Source organism: Eucalyptus grandis, chromosome 9, assembly GCF_016545825.1.
Source record: "Eucalyptus grandis isolate ANBG69807.140 chromosome 9, ASM1654582v1, whole genome shotgun sequence".
In the NCBI taxonomy this organism is placed as follows: domain Eukaryota; kingdom Viridiplantae; phylum Streptophyta; class Magnoliopsida; order Myrtales; family Myrtaceae; genus Eucalyptus; species Eucalyptus grandis.
In genome coordinates this window covers 12,267,841-12,281,531 of record NC_052620.1, presented here as the reverse complement: position 1 = coordinate 12,281,531, position 13,691 = coordinate 12,267,841, and the positions used below count along the sequence as shown (strand labels likewise).

At 40.1% G+C, this 13,691-nt stretch overlaps 1 protein-coding gene across 1 annotated transcript; it reads left to right on the top strand.

Moving 5' to 3' along the window:
• Nucleotides 1-7,388: 7,388 nt before the first annotated feature.
• LOC104420285 (ABC transporter G family member 1) lies at nt 7,389-11,245 on the top strand. The gene is made up of 8 exons (XM_010032152.3): nt 7,389-7,843; nt 8,844-8,923; nt 9,058-9,522; nt 9,625-9,711; nt 9,806-9,928; nt 10,017-10,214; nt 10,335-10,421; nt 10,524-11,245. The coding sequence occupies exons 1-8, from the start codon at nt 7,408-7,410 to the stop codon at nt 11,187-11,189; spliced, it is 2,142 nt and encodes a 713-aa protein (XP_010030454.2). The 5' UTR covers nt 7,389-7,407; the 3' UTR covers nt 11,190-11,245.
• The last annotated feature ends 2,446 nt before the right edge of the window (nt 11,246-13,691 follow it).

The window sequence follows — 13,691 nt, the reverse complement described above, 5'->3', positions numbered from 1 at the left end:
CGGCTTTAGAGATCTTGTGACCTTTAACAAATCTTTGCTAGGGAAACAAGCTTGGCGGCTGATTCAAACCCCAGAAGCCCTATGGAGCAGAATTCTAAGGAGCCTATACTTTCCAAGAAATACCTTCTGGAATGCCCATAAAGGTCACAAATCGTCATGGAGATGGCAAAGTCTCTTGATGGGTAGGGAGGTGATAGAACTTGCAACTAAATGGGATGTAGGAGGTGGGGGAGGAAATAAGGATTCGAGAGGATTGCTGGCTAACCATGGGAAAGATTGATGGTCCTTCAAACAGAGATGACCCACAAAGGGTGGTTGAATTGATAGACCAAAATACCAGAGAATGGAATGCACAGAAAATTAATATGATCTTTGGTGAAAGTGTAGCAAAGGAAATACTAGCGACTCCTCTTAGTCTATCCCCGAAACCTGATAAACTAATTTGGACAGCAAATGGATCAGGATCCTACATAGTTAAGAGTGGCTCTAATCTACTCAGAGATCACGAGAATACTTCATCAGCATTGCTACCCTCCACTTCCTACAAGACTCCCAAAACACTATGGCATGAAATCTGGAAGCTACAGACCAGCCCCAAAGTCCAATTCCTAGTATGGAGTTTGTGTAACAATGCTCTCCCTACCAAAGAAAATCTATTCAAGAGAAAGATAATACCTAATCCAAGATGCTCAATTTGCAATCAACACCCAGAAACGGTCGAGCATTTGTTTGCGCTATGTAGCTGGACAAAACTGATTTGGTCAGACCTACGACTAATGATCGACACCTCCTCAAAGAAGATGACCCGTATCGACAAATGGGTTCTGGAAAACCTTACCTCGGTGGTGGATCATCAATCAAAAGCTTTTTTCGTTGAGATTCTATGGCAGATCTGGAAAGCAAGGAATGCCTGATATTCCAAGCTCATTGGTCAAACCTTAGGCTGATTTTCGAAGATGCGACTACCATGAACCTCTTGTTCAACAAATGACTCCTACTGAACAAAATCCAACAAAGCAAGATAAGGCCAGATCCGACGAATAGCGACCCCAAAAACTCCCGTACTTGTACAATCAACGTCGACGGTGCTTGGTGCAACTCCTCAATGTTCGATTCGGTAGCAGGAGTAGTTCGGAACAACAATGGGCTCCTCATCGACGGCTTCGCGAAACCTATCCATGCGCCCTCCATCCTAATCGCCGAAACCCTAACAGTGAGAGAAGGTTTACTTTGGCTTCAACACTTCGAAAATGACATAAGCGCACGTTCTGGTATGTACTTAGAAAGTGAAAAAGAGTTCCAACTCACTTTAGACAATCTAGAAGCAGTTCAAAGCATTTTGGGCCAAAAGGAATATGTATGGGCCGCATGAGTAATAACTGAGGACTGCACATCTCTCTTAAAGCACATGCCTAGCATCAAATTAGCCCACAAGCCAAGAGAAGCCAATAGAGCAGTGGATTGGGTCGCAAAAGCCCACAGAGCAGGAGAACTTCCCCTTAACTGGATAAAGTGTCCCCCCCTTCTCTTTTGTTAATTTTATGCTTAGATGTCGAAACTTTGTGGTATTCTGATGGTGGTTAAGTAATGAAAGTTATCTTTCAGACCAAAAAAAAAAAAAAAAAAAAGAAGAAACAAACCCCCAAAGAGAAAAAAAAAAAAAAAAAAAACAAAAAAAAAAAGAGACGAGGGAATTGGCCTATGATGGTATTTTTTTCAAAAGTTTAGAGTGAATGAATTCAATTTTAATAAGGGCTTACAATCGGTCAAATTTTCATTGGTCAGTTCATTTTGGTAGTAACTAGTAATAAAATCAAGGCAATTTTATTTGGAATTTTATGTTTTGACTCAAATTGAAGAAGCCCATATGGAAGATAAGGTTTGGTACTTGTAGTGACTAGTGCAAAGCGTTGACGAGAATCTTTAACACCCATTTCTTTTGTCCAAAGCGAATCACAGACGCGGATTTGACTGGATCATTTGAATAGAGAATTGAAAGAATTGAAAAAGCTAGTCAATGAAGGGTATGAGTTGTTGGGCACTCTCAATTGGTCAGACCACTTTTCTTGGTTGTCTTGATTCTCATTAAATTTTGGATAGATGTTGGCAACTCTTACCTAGGGTCAAGGTCGTTGTCAGCCGATTGATCAAAGAACATATAGAGACCAAGGTCGTTATCAGCCGAATGATCAGGGAACATATAGAGCCCTGAATAGAAGCTATGTCAATGATATTAAGAGGAAAATTGCCTGAAAATTTTTCTCCAAGAACCCTAGCATCAATTTGGAGCTTCTTCAATTGGCCCAAGGCAGAAAGTTTCAGACAATATAGCTATTGATGTTCCTACTGGTAAGCCGGTTGGTGAAGATTTGGCCGGTTGGCGAACTCGTCTTCTTATTTGAGACTAAAGTTGATCACTCCAAGTTCTTATTTAAGATAAAATTTATTATGAACTCTCTAATTTAGAAAAATGACCGCATTTCAAGCCTTTATTTAAAATTTTTCCTCATAATCAAGAACAACGAAAGCTCGTGAACATAAAAAACGAGCACAGGTGCACAAGGCAAAACAATAAGTCAACAAGAACAAATGCACGTCTTCATGAATTTCGCAACCTTGTAGTTACTTTTTTTTTTTTTCCATTTTTGAGGAATTGACTTTGTTGTAACGAAAAAGGCTTAGTGAATATTAAGTGAAACTTACGTATGTATTTAATAAGCTTTCGTTTCATATTATTTTATGCACGTTAGCTTAAATGAATAAACCATATGTTTATCCATGTAGTATATTATTGAGGTAATTATGATAGACTTCTTTTGTTAATTTTAATTTCAAATTGAATGGATAAAATATGTATTTCAAGATATTTTATCCTTATCCATCTTTTTAAATTGAGAGTGAACGGATGTTAAAAGTCAAAAGAGATTAATGTTATACGTCAAAAGTTGAATGGTTGTCAAATGACAAATTTACCCGACGTGAAAATCACATAGGCAAAGGGAAATTACACATGGCAAACCTGTTTTATATTTTCAAAATCTTTCATCTTTATTTACTTTTCTTAGTGAAATGTCTACCACGTGGCAACTTTGAATAAAATTCTTCCACGTATAAAAGAATTTCCAATAGCTAGTTTTACATTGTGCCTTGTGGTCGATAAAAGGTGGATTATTAGTTCATTTTGATTGAGATTAGCACGACTTAGGGTCCTCAATTCTAAAGTAGGTTGCTTCCCTGTCTACAATTGGAAGCCAACCTCGTGGCCTTTGGTTTCAACAGATTGGAATTGAGAACCAAAGCGATTGGTTCTGAAACTGTTGGTTTCAAAATCGATCTTTCAATCTGGCTGCTGCGGACTCTTTAGGAAACTTGCTTAATTTATGTTTTGAGTAACATACCAATTGAGTTTTAAACTTTTTTACGTTTTACTAATTAAGTCCATTCAATCAATTTTGGTCAAGATTCATTAATATAGACATTGGCTATCTTATATGGCACGATAGTGCTTATGTAAAACAATTTTTAATAATATTTAATATTTTTCCAAAAAATTGTATTATTTTATCATTTTTTTTTAACTCTAGGTCTACGAGATCACCGGCCCTCACTAGCCAAAGGTAAGGGCCTTCACACCCTCATGGACCACAGGTGAGGGTGTCCCGGCCCTTGCTAGCCAAAAGGCCAAGTTGCAATCCTCGCTTAAATTTGGGGGAGGGCTAACGGCCTCGCTTGTGGCTAGCAACGGTGAGGATAACAACGACCTTCCACAAACTAGGTGAGGTCGAACCTAGAGTTTTTTTTTTTTAAAAGAAGAAAAGAAAAAAGGACAAAGAAAAGAAAGAATTAATAAATAAAAAAATAAAAATATTATTAAAATTATCAATGTTAGCATTGGCGTGTCATATAAGACGGTCGACATCTACATCAACAATTTTCGGCCAAAATTGGTCGTATAGACTCAATTGATAAAACATGAGAATGTTTAGGATTCAGTTGGTTAAATTGAAATGTTTATAATTGAATTGACAAAAGTGTAATAGGTTTGAGACATTTTGGAAAATTTTTCTGGCACTTAACCAACTAACCATAGGTCAAAGCATAGATTCATGATGCATAATTGCGATCAATGGTGAGACCATTTCTTAAAAGATGTAGGATGGTAAGCATGGACATGAGCATCCAAGGATGAGAGATGGGATCTTTTTGATCAAACCCATTAGCGATGTCAAAGATAATCAAATACCGGAAGAATCTTTCTATACTTGACATAGTTAGATTATATCAATTCACCTATTCGTCAGTTCTATCAATTCTCAGAATGTAGTTCATATTGTTGACGTCAATGTAATATATAGTATTGATCTATCAGGCTCGCCACGGATGTTTTTTAGTTATATGCCCCAATAATATTTAAGTTGGTAGTATTAATTTAACGGACTCGCCGTGGTTGGGATGGGAGGACTGTCACAACTATTGTAGATTAGTCGATTGCTAATTGGTGCCGACTAATGCAACAGCTATTAAAAAAAAATCACATGTTTGTACGTGTTTAGAAAACCGCTAAAAATAGGTGGAAGGTACTATCAATGAGATATGGGATCTTTTTGATCAAACCCATTGTTATATTGTGTCTCAAGTTTGAACTCGTTAGATTAATACGCATAAGTTTGGCCAAATAACAAAGTTCAGGGGAGACTTTGTGATGTCTTCGAATTTTCTTGTTCCGGCATTAATCCCATCTCTTCGTGCGTATGCGTAGAAGGAAGAAGCCAAAAGCTGCATGGGGTTTTATTCTTCAAGCATGCAAGCAAAGTCAGAGAAGAATTGTCTTCTGCCGAAAAGGAAGGGATCAACAATTTTCTACATTAAATAAAGGACCCACCACCTGCTGCAAGTGCATGAAGAAGACGCCATTAAGGGGGTGTTTGGTTCAGCTTTCCCAAGGGGCTTTGAGCCCCCAAAGCCCCTTGGGAAAAATTTAAGGGTGTTTGGTTCGGCTTTCAAATGCTACTTGGCAAAATGTTTGCATTTGGAATGCTGAAAGCTGAATGCCGGGGGGGACCAGCTTTGAGCATTGGGCATTCCGGATATGCGAATTTACTGTTCATCGCATTACTGTTCATCGTCTCCTCCGCCGTTCGCCTTCTTCTTTGCCGTTCGTCTTCTTCTTTGCCAAAGGCGGCGCTCAGCCGCGATCTGGCCGCCGAGAAGCCTCGCCTGAGGTCGCACAACCTCAGGCGAGGTGGCCTGAGGTCGGGCGACCTCAGGCGGCGTCGCCTGGCACGCGCGAGACCAGCGACGCCGGGCCGAGGTCGCGCGACCTTAGGCGGTGTCGCTTGGTCGGGCGGGCGTCGCTGGCACGCGCGAGACCGGGCGACGTCGCCCGAGGTCGCGCGGACCTCAGCCGGCGTCGCCTGGTCTCACGCGAGCCAGGCGACCTGGCGAGGCCAGATCTGGCCGTCGAACGGCCAGATCTGGCGGTCTTGAGGCCGGATCTGGCCGCGGAACGGCCAGATCTGGCGGTCTTGAGGCCAGATCCGCGCCGGAAGGCCGATCGGCCGCCGGACGGCCGAATCTGCATCCGCGACCTCCGGCGCCATTCTGGCGGTCCGGCGACGGCGGATGTGGCCGTCCGGCGGTGGCCGGCCGCCGGAATTTGATTTCAGACTTTAAAAAAAATAAAAAATAACCAAAGCTAATTCTAAATGTAAATTTTGCCAAACGGTGTTTATGCTAAGTTGCATTTCAATGCTAAAATTTACCAAACGGTCTAACATTTCCGAAAGCCTCTTTCTCTCAAAGATATTTGCATTCCCCCAATGGCATTCCCCAAAAGCCGAACCAAACGGGCCCTAAATGCATGCACATGGCCATGCGCGTAGAAAACTTGGTCAACACTTGTGGCTTCAGAAGACTATCTCGTAGGCGCCGAATTCTCCTCTCTTCCTGGTCATCTTTTGTGGACTCCTTTCATCTGGTTGCGGATAAAGAAAGAGGGAAGACAAAGCTATTCTACGTGTGTGTCAGTGCATGCATGGTCATACGCTTGCTTCTCTCCATGAACAAGAAATTTGAAGACTGCGGCCCACCTCATTTCACGGATCGATGGCGCACGTTTGTTGACTCTCCTCTGCCTCATTAAATGCCTGCCCATGCACATGACTGATCTGCATGCATGCCTACAAATATGGTGGGTGTTCGGTGCCGATTGTGGGCTTGTCTTGTGGACGCCTGCGCTGCATTTAATGAGGCCATTTAATTTCATTCTTTTATCCTATCTTTATGCCCTCCTCACTAAAAGGAGAAGACGTCCAAAAGATGCAAGTAGAGCGAAAACAAAAGAGCTCGGCAGAGAGCGAGAGAAACGAGCTCGAGAGAGAGTGAGAGCTTGAGCTCAGAGAGGGTTTGTGCGGAAGTCAAGTCCAGTAAGTGAGTTGAGTTGTTAAACACTGTGGGTATTGGGTGTATAGTAGGGCTGGGAAATACTTGAGTGCATTGAGTGATTGTAATCCTGTAATTCTCCGATTTATAGTGGATTGATTTGCTGGCTCTCCTCGTGGACATAGGTTCCGACATTCGGACCGAATCACGTAAATTTCTAGCGTCATTGTCTTTTTATTGTTCCTCGTTTTATTTCGATTGATTTCTATAGCTCCCGACATAATTGCAAACTGACGATTCGCTTCCGCTGCGACGCCGATTACAACACCAATAACCGATGTCAAAGATAATAAAATTATGGAAGAATCTTTCTATAGGTTACATAGATTATATCAATTCACCCATTCCTCAGTTCTATCAATTCTCAGAGTGCAGTACATATTGTTGACATCGATATGATATTAAGTATTGAGCTACCAGGCTCGCCACGGATGTTATTTAATTACATGGTCAAATTATATCTAAGTTGGTAGTATTAATTCAACGGACTCGCCGTGGTTGGGATGGAGGGACCGTCACAACTATTGTAGATTAGTCAGTTGCCAACTGGTGCTGACTAATGCAATAGCTATTAAAAAAATAAAAAAAATCAGATGTTTGTACGCGTTTAGAAAATCGCTAAATCTAGGAGGAAGGTACTATCCATGAGAAAGCCGCCAGAGACCAGAAGATTCCCAATTCACAATTTTGTTTGGGGGCTATTTATTGGTTATAAAGTGGTTGAGTCCAAAAAGGAAAGCTAGAGCATAAAGTGGTATTCCCATCAGCCATCACCGTTCACACTCCTTTCCATCCACCATCTACCCCCTTTCTTTGAATCGTTTCAAAAACCACGTTCGAATTCTTAGCTCCCTATAAATACCACCACGGCATTGCCATTTTCTTAATCCTCAATCCAACAGCTCTAGGAAAGAGAGAGAGAGAAGAAAGGGGCGGCGGCGGCGGCAACGAATTTTCCTTTTTTCAATGGAGTCTCCTTCTCCCATCAATGTTCCCAGGTGGACTCCGAGCCCGCCTCAGACAATCTCATTGCTGCCTCCCAAGAAAGCCGACGACGTTCACGAAGAAGAGGATGATGGTGTGTCCGCCCGAAGCCACGACGTCATCTTTCCATTCAGTATTGGCGAAGCCGATACCCGAGATGCCCGTGACCACGAAGTGCCCCCATGGGAAGTCCATGGCGGAGGCAAAGGATCTCGACCTGACCAGGCTACAGGAGCACACGAGAATGGGAATGGGATGGTCTTGACATGGAAGGACTTGTGGGTGACGGTGCTGGACCGGGGGAACGGGACACATCCCATATTGCAGGGGCTGACCGGTTATGCCGAGCCGGGCCGGATGCTGGCCGTCATGGGTCCTTCGGGCAGTGGCAAGTCAACGCTCCTCGACGCCCTTGGAGGTACCGTTTCGAATAAATCTCTCTTTCTATATAGATGGGTAGGTGATTTATGTCCTTTTCATGTTTTGATATGCTACAAGTAAAGCAAACTCAAAATGAGATCTAAGTTCCAAGATTCTATGAGAAAATTCCAACTAAATTGACTGGTAAGTAGCCATTTCTATCTACAAATGCAGATTTTGTTCGCAAATTGTCCACACGTCACGCTCTTTCACTTTATAAAATACAGATCAGTCCTTTAAATTATATTAATTTTTCATGATAAAATAAGACGCCGGACATCTTGGGTTAGAAAACAAACAAACGAACAATAAATAAAAGAAAGCAGAACGTAAATATTTCATAGTCACTAAAAAGAACAAAGGAAAAGTCAATGAATCTTGTCCCACCTTCTCTCTCATAGAGGAGATAGTTGAGACAGATTTAAGAAATTTTAGTATAATTCGATATATGTTATTGGGGAGTACATTAGCTTATTTATAGGTTTTATGATATATTATTAAAGGTAACATATATCAATCAAAATATGTGCAAAGAAGAGAGATTGCACAATCTTGAAAGATACAAAATGAAAAATTCCAATGGCTTTTGCCGTTATAACCTTTCCAGACACGATTTGTCTAACCAATATGGGAAGAGGCGTCCGTTGATGAATGGTTATACAACGGGGATCTTTTTGAGCTAATTGTTCTACACTTCTTCCTCAGTGTAGCTTGTTATAAGGGTCATGAGCGGGAACTTAAGTTTCATTTTTAGTATGCCCTCTTGGATTGCTGCTGCAGATTCACCTGTGCTGCGGCTGAATAGATTTAATCGAATTTGCTTTTTTACCTCACATTCAAGCAGTTAATCATTTAGAAGTAGATTAATTTGTTTTCGAGGAGAACAATCGACGAAGTAACTAACATATCAGTAACCTTTAAATAACATTTATTAATTTTTTTCATTTTTACTCTCAGTTTCTACCCTTTCTTTTTTCTTAAGAGGCAACTTTTTGCAGGGAGACTAAGTTCAAGCACTCAACAGACAGGAGAGATCTTGATTAATGGTCTCAAACAACCACTTTCTTTCGGAACTTTGGTAAGCCTAGCTGATAGATGTGGCGCTGAGTTGAATTTCAATGTGCAGATTTCCTAGCCAAATCGTAGTTTATACAAATCGTTCTTCGTAGTAAATTTTCACTTTATTTATTTTTCGTTTTGGTTTTGTTATAGGCTTATGTCACTCAGGATGACACACTGATAACAACTTTAACGGTGAGAGAAGCCGTGTACTACTCCGCTCAGCTCCAATTGCCGGAATCCATGTCGAACTCGGAGAAGAAGGAGCGAGCTGAGGCAACGATTAGAGAGATGGGACTGCAAGATGCGAGAGATACTAGGATAGGTGGGGGGAGCGCCAAAGGCCTCAGTGGTGGCCAAAAAAGGAGGGTGAGCATTTGCATCGAGATCCTGACGCGCCCGATGCTCCTCTTCCTTGACGAGCCAACCAGCGGGCTTGACAGTGCTGCGTCATACCATGTGATGAAGCGCATTGCCAAGCTAGCCAGTCATGACCAGAGGACGGTGATTGCCTCGATTCATCAGCCTAGCAGTGAAGTCTTTGAGCTTTTCCACAATCTCTGCCTTCTTTCTTCTGGGAAAACAGTCTTTTTTGGCCTTAGATCAGTGGCAGAACAGGTGCTTGTGATGCTGGACTACTAGGTTATGAATTTTTTCTTGTAGCAAGCAACGAACAATTACCTGACTATGTTTTTTTTTCTTCTTATTTACTTTTTGCAGTTTTTTGCATCAAATGGTTTCCCATGTCCAACTCTTAGAAATCCGTCTGATCACTACCTCAGGACGATTAACAAGGACTTTGACGCAGTAAGCCATGCAACTGAAACTTGATTTGTTCGACCATAATTTCAAGAAATAAAGGAAATTTCATGGAACTAATGAAACAAAAATTTATTGTCAGGACATCGAACAAGGAAGCAATGGCATGGATGCCGAAGAGGCCATTGACACTCTGGTCAAATCTTATTTGTCATCTCTGATGTGTCACCAAGTTCAGCAGCAAGTGTCCAAGATATCCGGAAAGGTATGCAATTTCGATATTAAAATGTGGATTGGAAACTCATAAAATGTAACACGCTGAGAGTTTCTGATAAATTGCGTGTTTCCATTAGAACGTTGGAGGAAATTTGGAAAGAAATGGGAGTCAAGCAAGCTTCCTTACCCAGAGCCTCGTTCTAACCAAGCGATCGTTCGTGAACATGTATCGTGACTTGGGGTATTACTGGCTTCGTTTAGCAATCTACATTGCATTGTGTCTGTGTGTTGGGACTATCTTCTACGACATTGGATTCACCTACGGCTCAATTCAGGTAAGCTCTCTAGCGTGACGGTATGTTCTAAATAATCTAGTGACCAAATCGATGAAGAATGAGATTTAAAGTTATTGCACATTGCATTGACCAAGTTTCATAATTTTAACGAATTTTCAGGCAAGAGGTTCTATGCTAATGTTCATTGCGGCATTTCTTACTTTTATGGCAATCGGCGGATTCCCCTCCTTTGTTGAGGACATGAAGGCATTTCTCTTAATCTTCCTTTTTTCTTTTCTTTTATCTTGATGCTCCGATTGCTTTTCATTGTACCGAAGTCATGAGAATCCTACATTTTCATTTTACCAGGTCTTTGGGCGAGAGAGATTGAATGGGCACTATGGTGTAGCTGCGTTCGTGGTAGGCAATACATTTTCGTCCATCCCTTATCTGCTAATCATCTCTCTTATCCCAGGAGCCATAGCTTATTACTTGGTTGGCCTCCAAAAGAGTTTAGAGCACTTTGTGTACTTCGCTTTGGTCCTCTTCGCGTGCATGTTACTAGTCGAGAGCCTAATGATGATCGTCGCAAGTTTAGTCCCCGACTTCCTCATGGGGATCATAACCGGTGCCGGAATTCAAGGTGTGATGATGCTAAATGGAGGGTTTTTCAGGTTGCCAGATGATCTCCCCAAGCCATTCTGGAGATATCCCATGTATTACATCTCCTTCCATAAGTATGCCAACCAAGGTTTCTTCAAGAATGAGTTTGAAGGGTTAATATTTCCCAACCAGATGGAAGGGTCACCAACGATCAGTGGTGAAGAAATCTTGAGAAACTATTGGCAAGTGGAGATGGGCTACTCTAAATGGGTGGATCTTGCTATCTTGCTTGGCATGGTGGTCGTTTACAGGCTCATGTTCCTTGGAATAATAAAGGCGGCGGAGAAGATGAAGCCGCTGGTGAAAAACTTTAGGGCTAAATCTCCTAGACATCCCAAACATGTCATGGATAACCCTTCTTCAAAGCCTTAATATGGCAGCAAGTTAGGGTTACCTATTTTTCAGTGGTAAACTGGTGTGTTTATCTTAAATTGTAGATGAATTAATAAATCTCTTCCATGGATAATAATGTACATTATGCTTGATCATACAGAAATGTTGAATGGGTTTGTATGGGAAACATATCTCGATAAAATAGGAGCAAAGAGCATTATTCTAAACCCCCATTTGATCTTTCAAACTCAAGACAGTTCTGATGAAGTACAGATTGTGAATCCAGCCATGGTTGTTGAGGATCCCTACTGTACCAAATGTATTTTGGACCTTGTTGATCCTTACAGAGGATCACCTGTTCATTTCCAAATCCTTAACCAAGCTCACATTGGGTCTCTTCTCGTGATCCATTCTAATTACTAACTTAAGATTTTAGGTTGAACTTTCTAATAACTTCTAGTATTGTTTTCACGGGTAGATCTAAGTCCTTAGCCCCATGCATTTACTTCTTATCAATTTGTGAAATTTCCTGTACGAGGAAGCAATTAATTTTCTGGACACGCTAATTCTAAATATTAACGGCTCTAATCAAAATGTAGTCAAAGCTGGCTTCACAAAATTACACTTGTGTACCAACATTCAATGTCAAACTTATCTAGAAAAGTAAGTGGTAAAAATGAGTACCAACATTAGCCAATAAATGTCCCGTTAAATTGATAAGTTGTTTTTCGCGCCCTTCCTCAACTAGGCTTGGTCAAGATAGTAGTGTAGGCCTTGGTTTATTTGAAAGAAAATTTTCTTCTTAGCACTTGTTTATTTTTGCCAGCACTTGCTTGGTTGGAATTAGATGAACTTGAATCGTGTAATGCTCTCTTAGATTGTATGGCATTGTTTACATTTTGCTAGCGTCATCTCGGTCCTCATGACATCTCTCTCCTTTCTATCTTTAATCAAGAGCCCATACATTGGTTGAAAGATGTCATCTTCATTGATTTATAAATTAGCACTCACCCCCGAATGGCCACTACCTTTTGTGTTTGCTTAGATTAGTTGGCTCATGTGGAACAAGCCGAGCTTTTACAGATAGTATCAGAGCTAGAACATCTCCAATAAAGGCTTGGTTGTGGACAAACTATACCCATATTTGATCCGACAAAGATAGGGAGTGATTGCTTGTGTGTTAGGGCTCGGACAAGATGCAACAAATGGATGGACCGAACATCAAATAGAGGGGGCATCACCAGGTGATACAACTCAACACTAATGAGGACACCAATTATTTAAGTGGGAGAGTTTGCGACATCTTAATTCTCACATTGATTGGGAGAGGCCCTATTGAGTAATCATGAATCAATGGTCATGGTCAAGTAGTCAATTAAACAAAAGTTTTGTCAGCAGAGGAAGAGAAACTAAATAATAATCTTTTACAATCATGGACTACTTCAACAGCTATTGTGGGAAATTCACACTTTATTTATTTATTAGATGGCTTGTCTCGGTATAGCTCATAGCTCACTTCAACTTGGATCACAGTCACGCAATACTAAAATATTCACATATTCCTCAACCTTTCGGTGTGATAAAAAAGACAACCTAAACCATTTTCAAGATCACAGTAAAAATAGATGTCTTTTAAAGATCGTTTTGGCCCGGTCAAATTCCAAATTTGATGAGCCAACTTGTTCATGAACAGCCCTCTTTGTTGTTGACTATATTGTTATATATTTAACTGTTTGGACAAACTCGGATTGCATGTGTTAGCCATTATTTTATAGAATTTAGCCCACTTTTTGCAGCACTATTTCCATCCCACTAAATGACTATGTCCACCCTCACTCACATTAAAAAGACTAGACCAGATGACCCGACTCTTTCTTTTTTCTATTTATGATAGTTTTCACATATTTTATTTTTTAGCTTATTATAGAAAAATGCATTCTTAGATATTCTTATAACGTTTTACATACTGTGTAAAATCATCTTGCTAGTAGTAAGGAAAAAAGATATTCTTTGATATAGTATAAAACTGGAAATATTTTTTTCATCATTGATCTTAACAACTTGTCTATTTTTTTGTCTCTCTTATCTCAAAAGCTCACCTTTTTGGTGAACCTTTTAATAATTTCATTAGTCTACAACACATATCAAGTCTCTTTATTTACTACATTAAAGAATTTATCTTTTTTACTTATTCTACGGGTGAGAGATTTTTTTTATATAGAGCAGCTAAAGCGTTATACGAATATATAGGAATATACTAAAAAAATTACGCATAATAAGGTGTCTTGATTTTTTTTATATTAATTTTTGTCAAATCAAAATAATGACATTTCACTGGCATTTCCAAAAAAATAAAAATCTTACTTTATATAATGTTCTGATATAATTAAATGTCATCTACTTAACAATTTATCCATAATATATGATCAATAATATGGAAAGAACTAGACTTTTGAAAATCTCTTTTCAACAAAATAAATTTTTATGGAAGCAATTCTAACAATAAAAAAAAAAAAAACATAGTGCTTTTAATATTCATGG

What these genes read in the sequence shown, in the direction of transcription:
- LOC104420285 (XM_010032152.3), top strand. Translation starts at nt 7,408, where the DNA reads ATGGAGTCTCCTTCTCCCATCAATGTTCCCAGGTGGACTCCGAGCCCG. An exon ending in GCTCCTCGACGCCCTTGGAG is followed by an intron (nt 7,844 to 8,843) that starts GTACCGTTTCGA and finishes AACTTTTTGCAG; the next exon opens with GGAGACTAAGTTCAAGCACT. An exon ending in CACTTTCTTTCGGAACTTTG is followed by an intron (nt 8,924 to 9,057) that starts GTAAGCCTAGCT and finishes GTTTTGTTATAG; the next exon opens with GCTTATGTCACTCAGGATGA.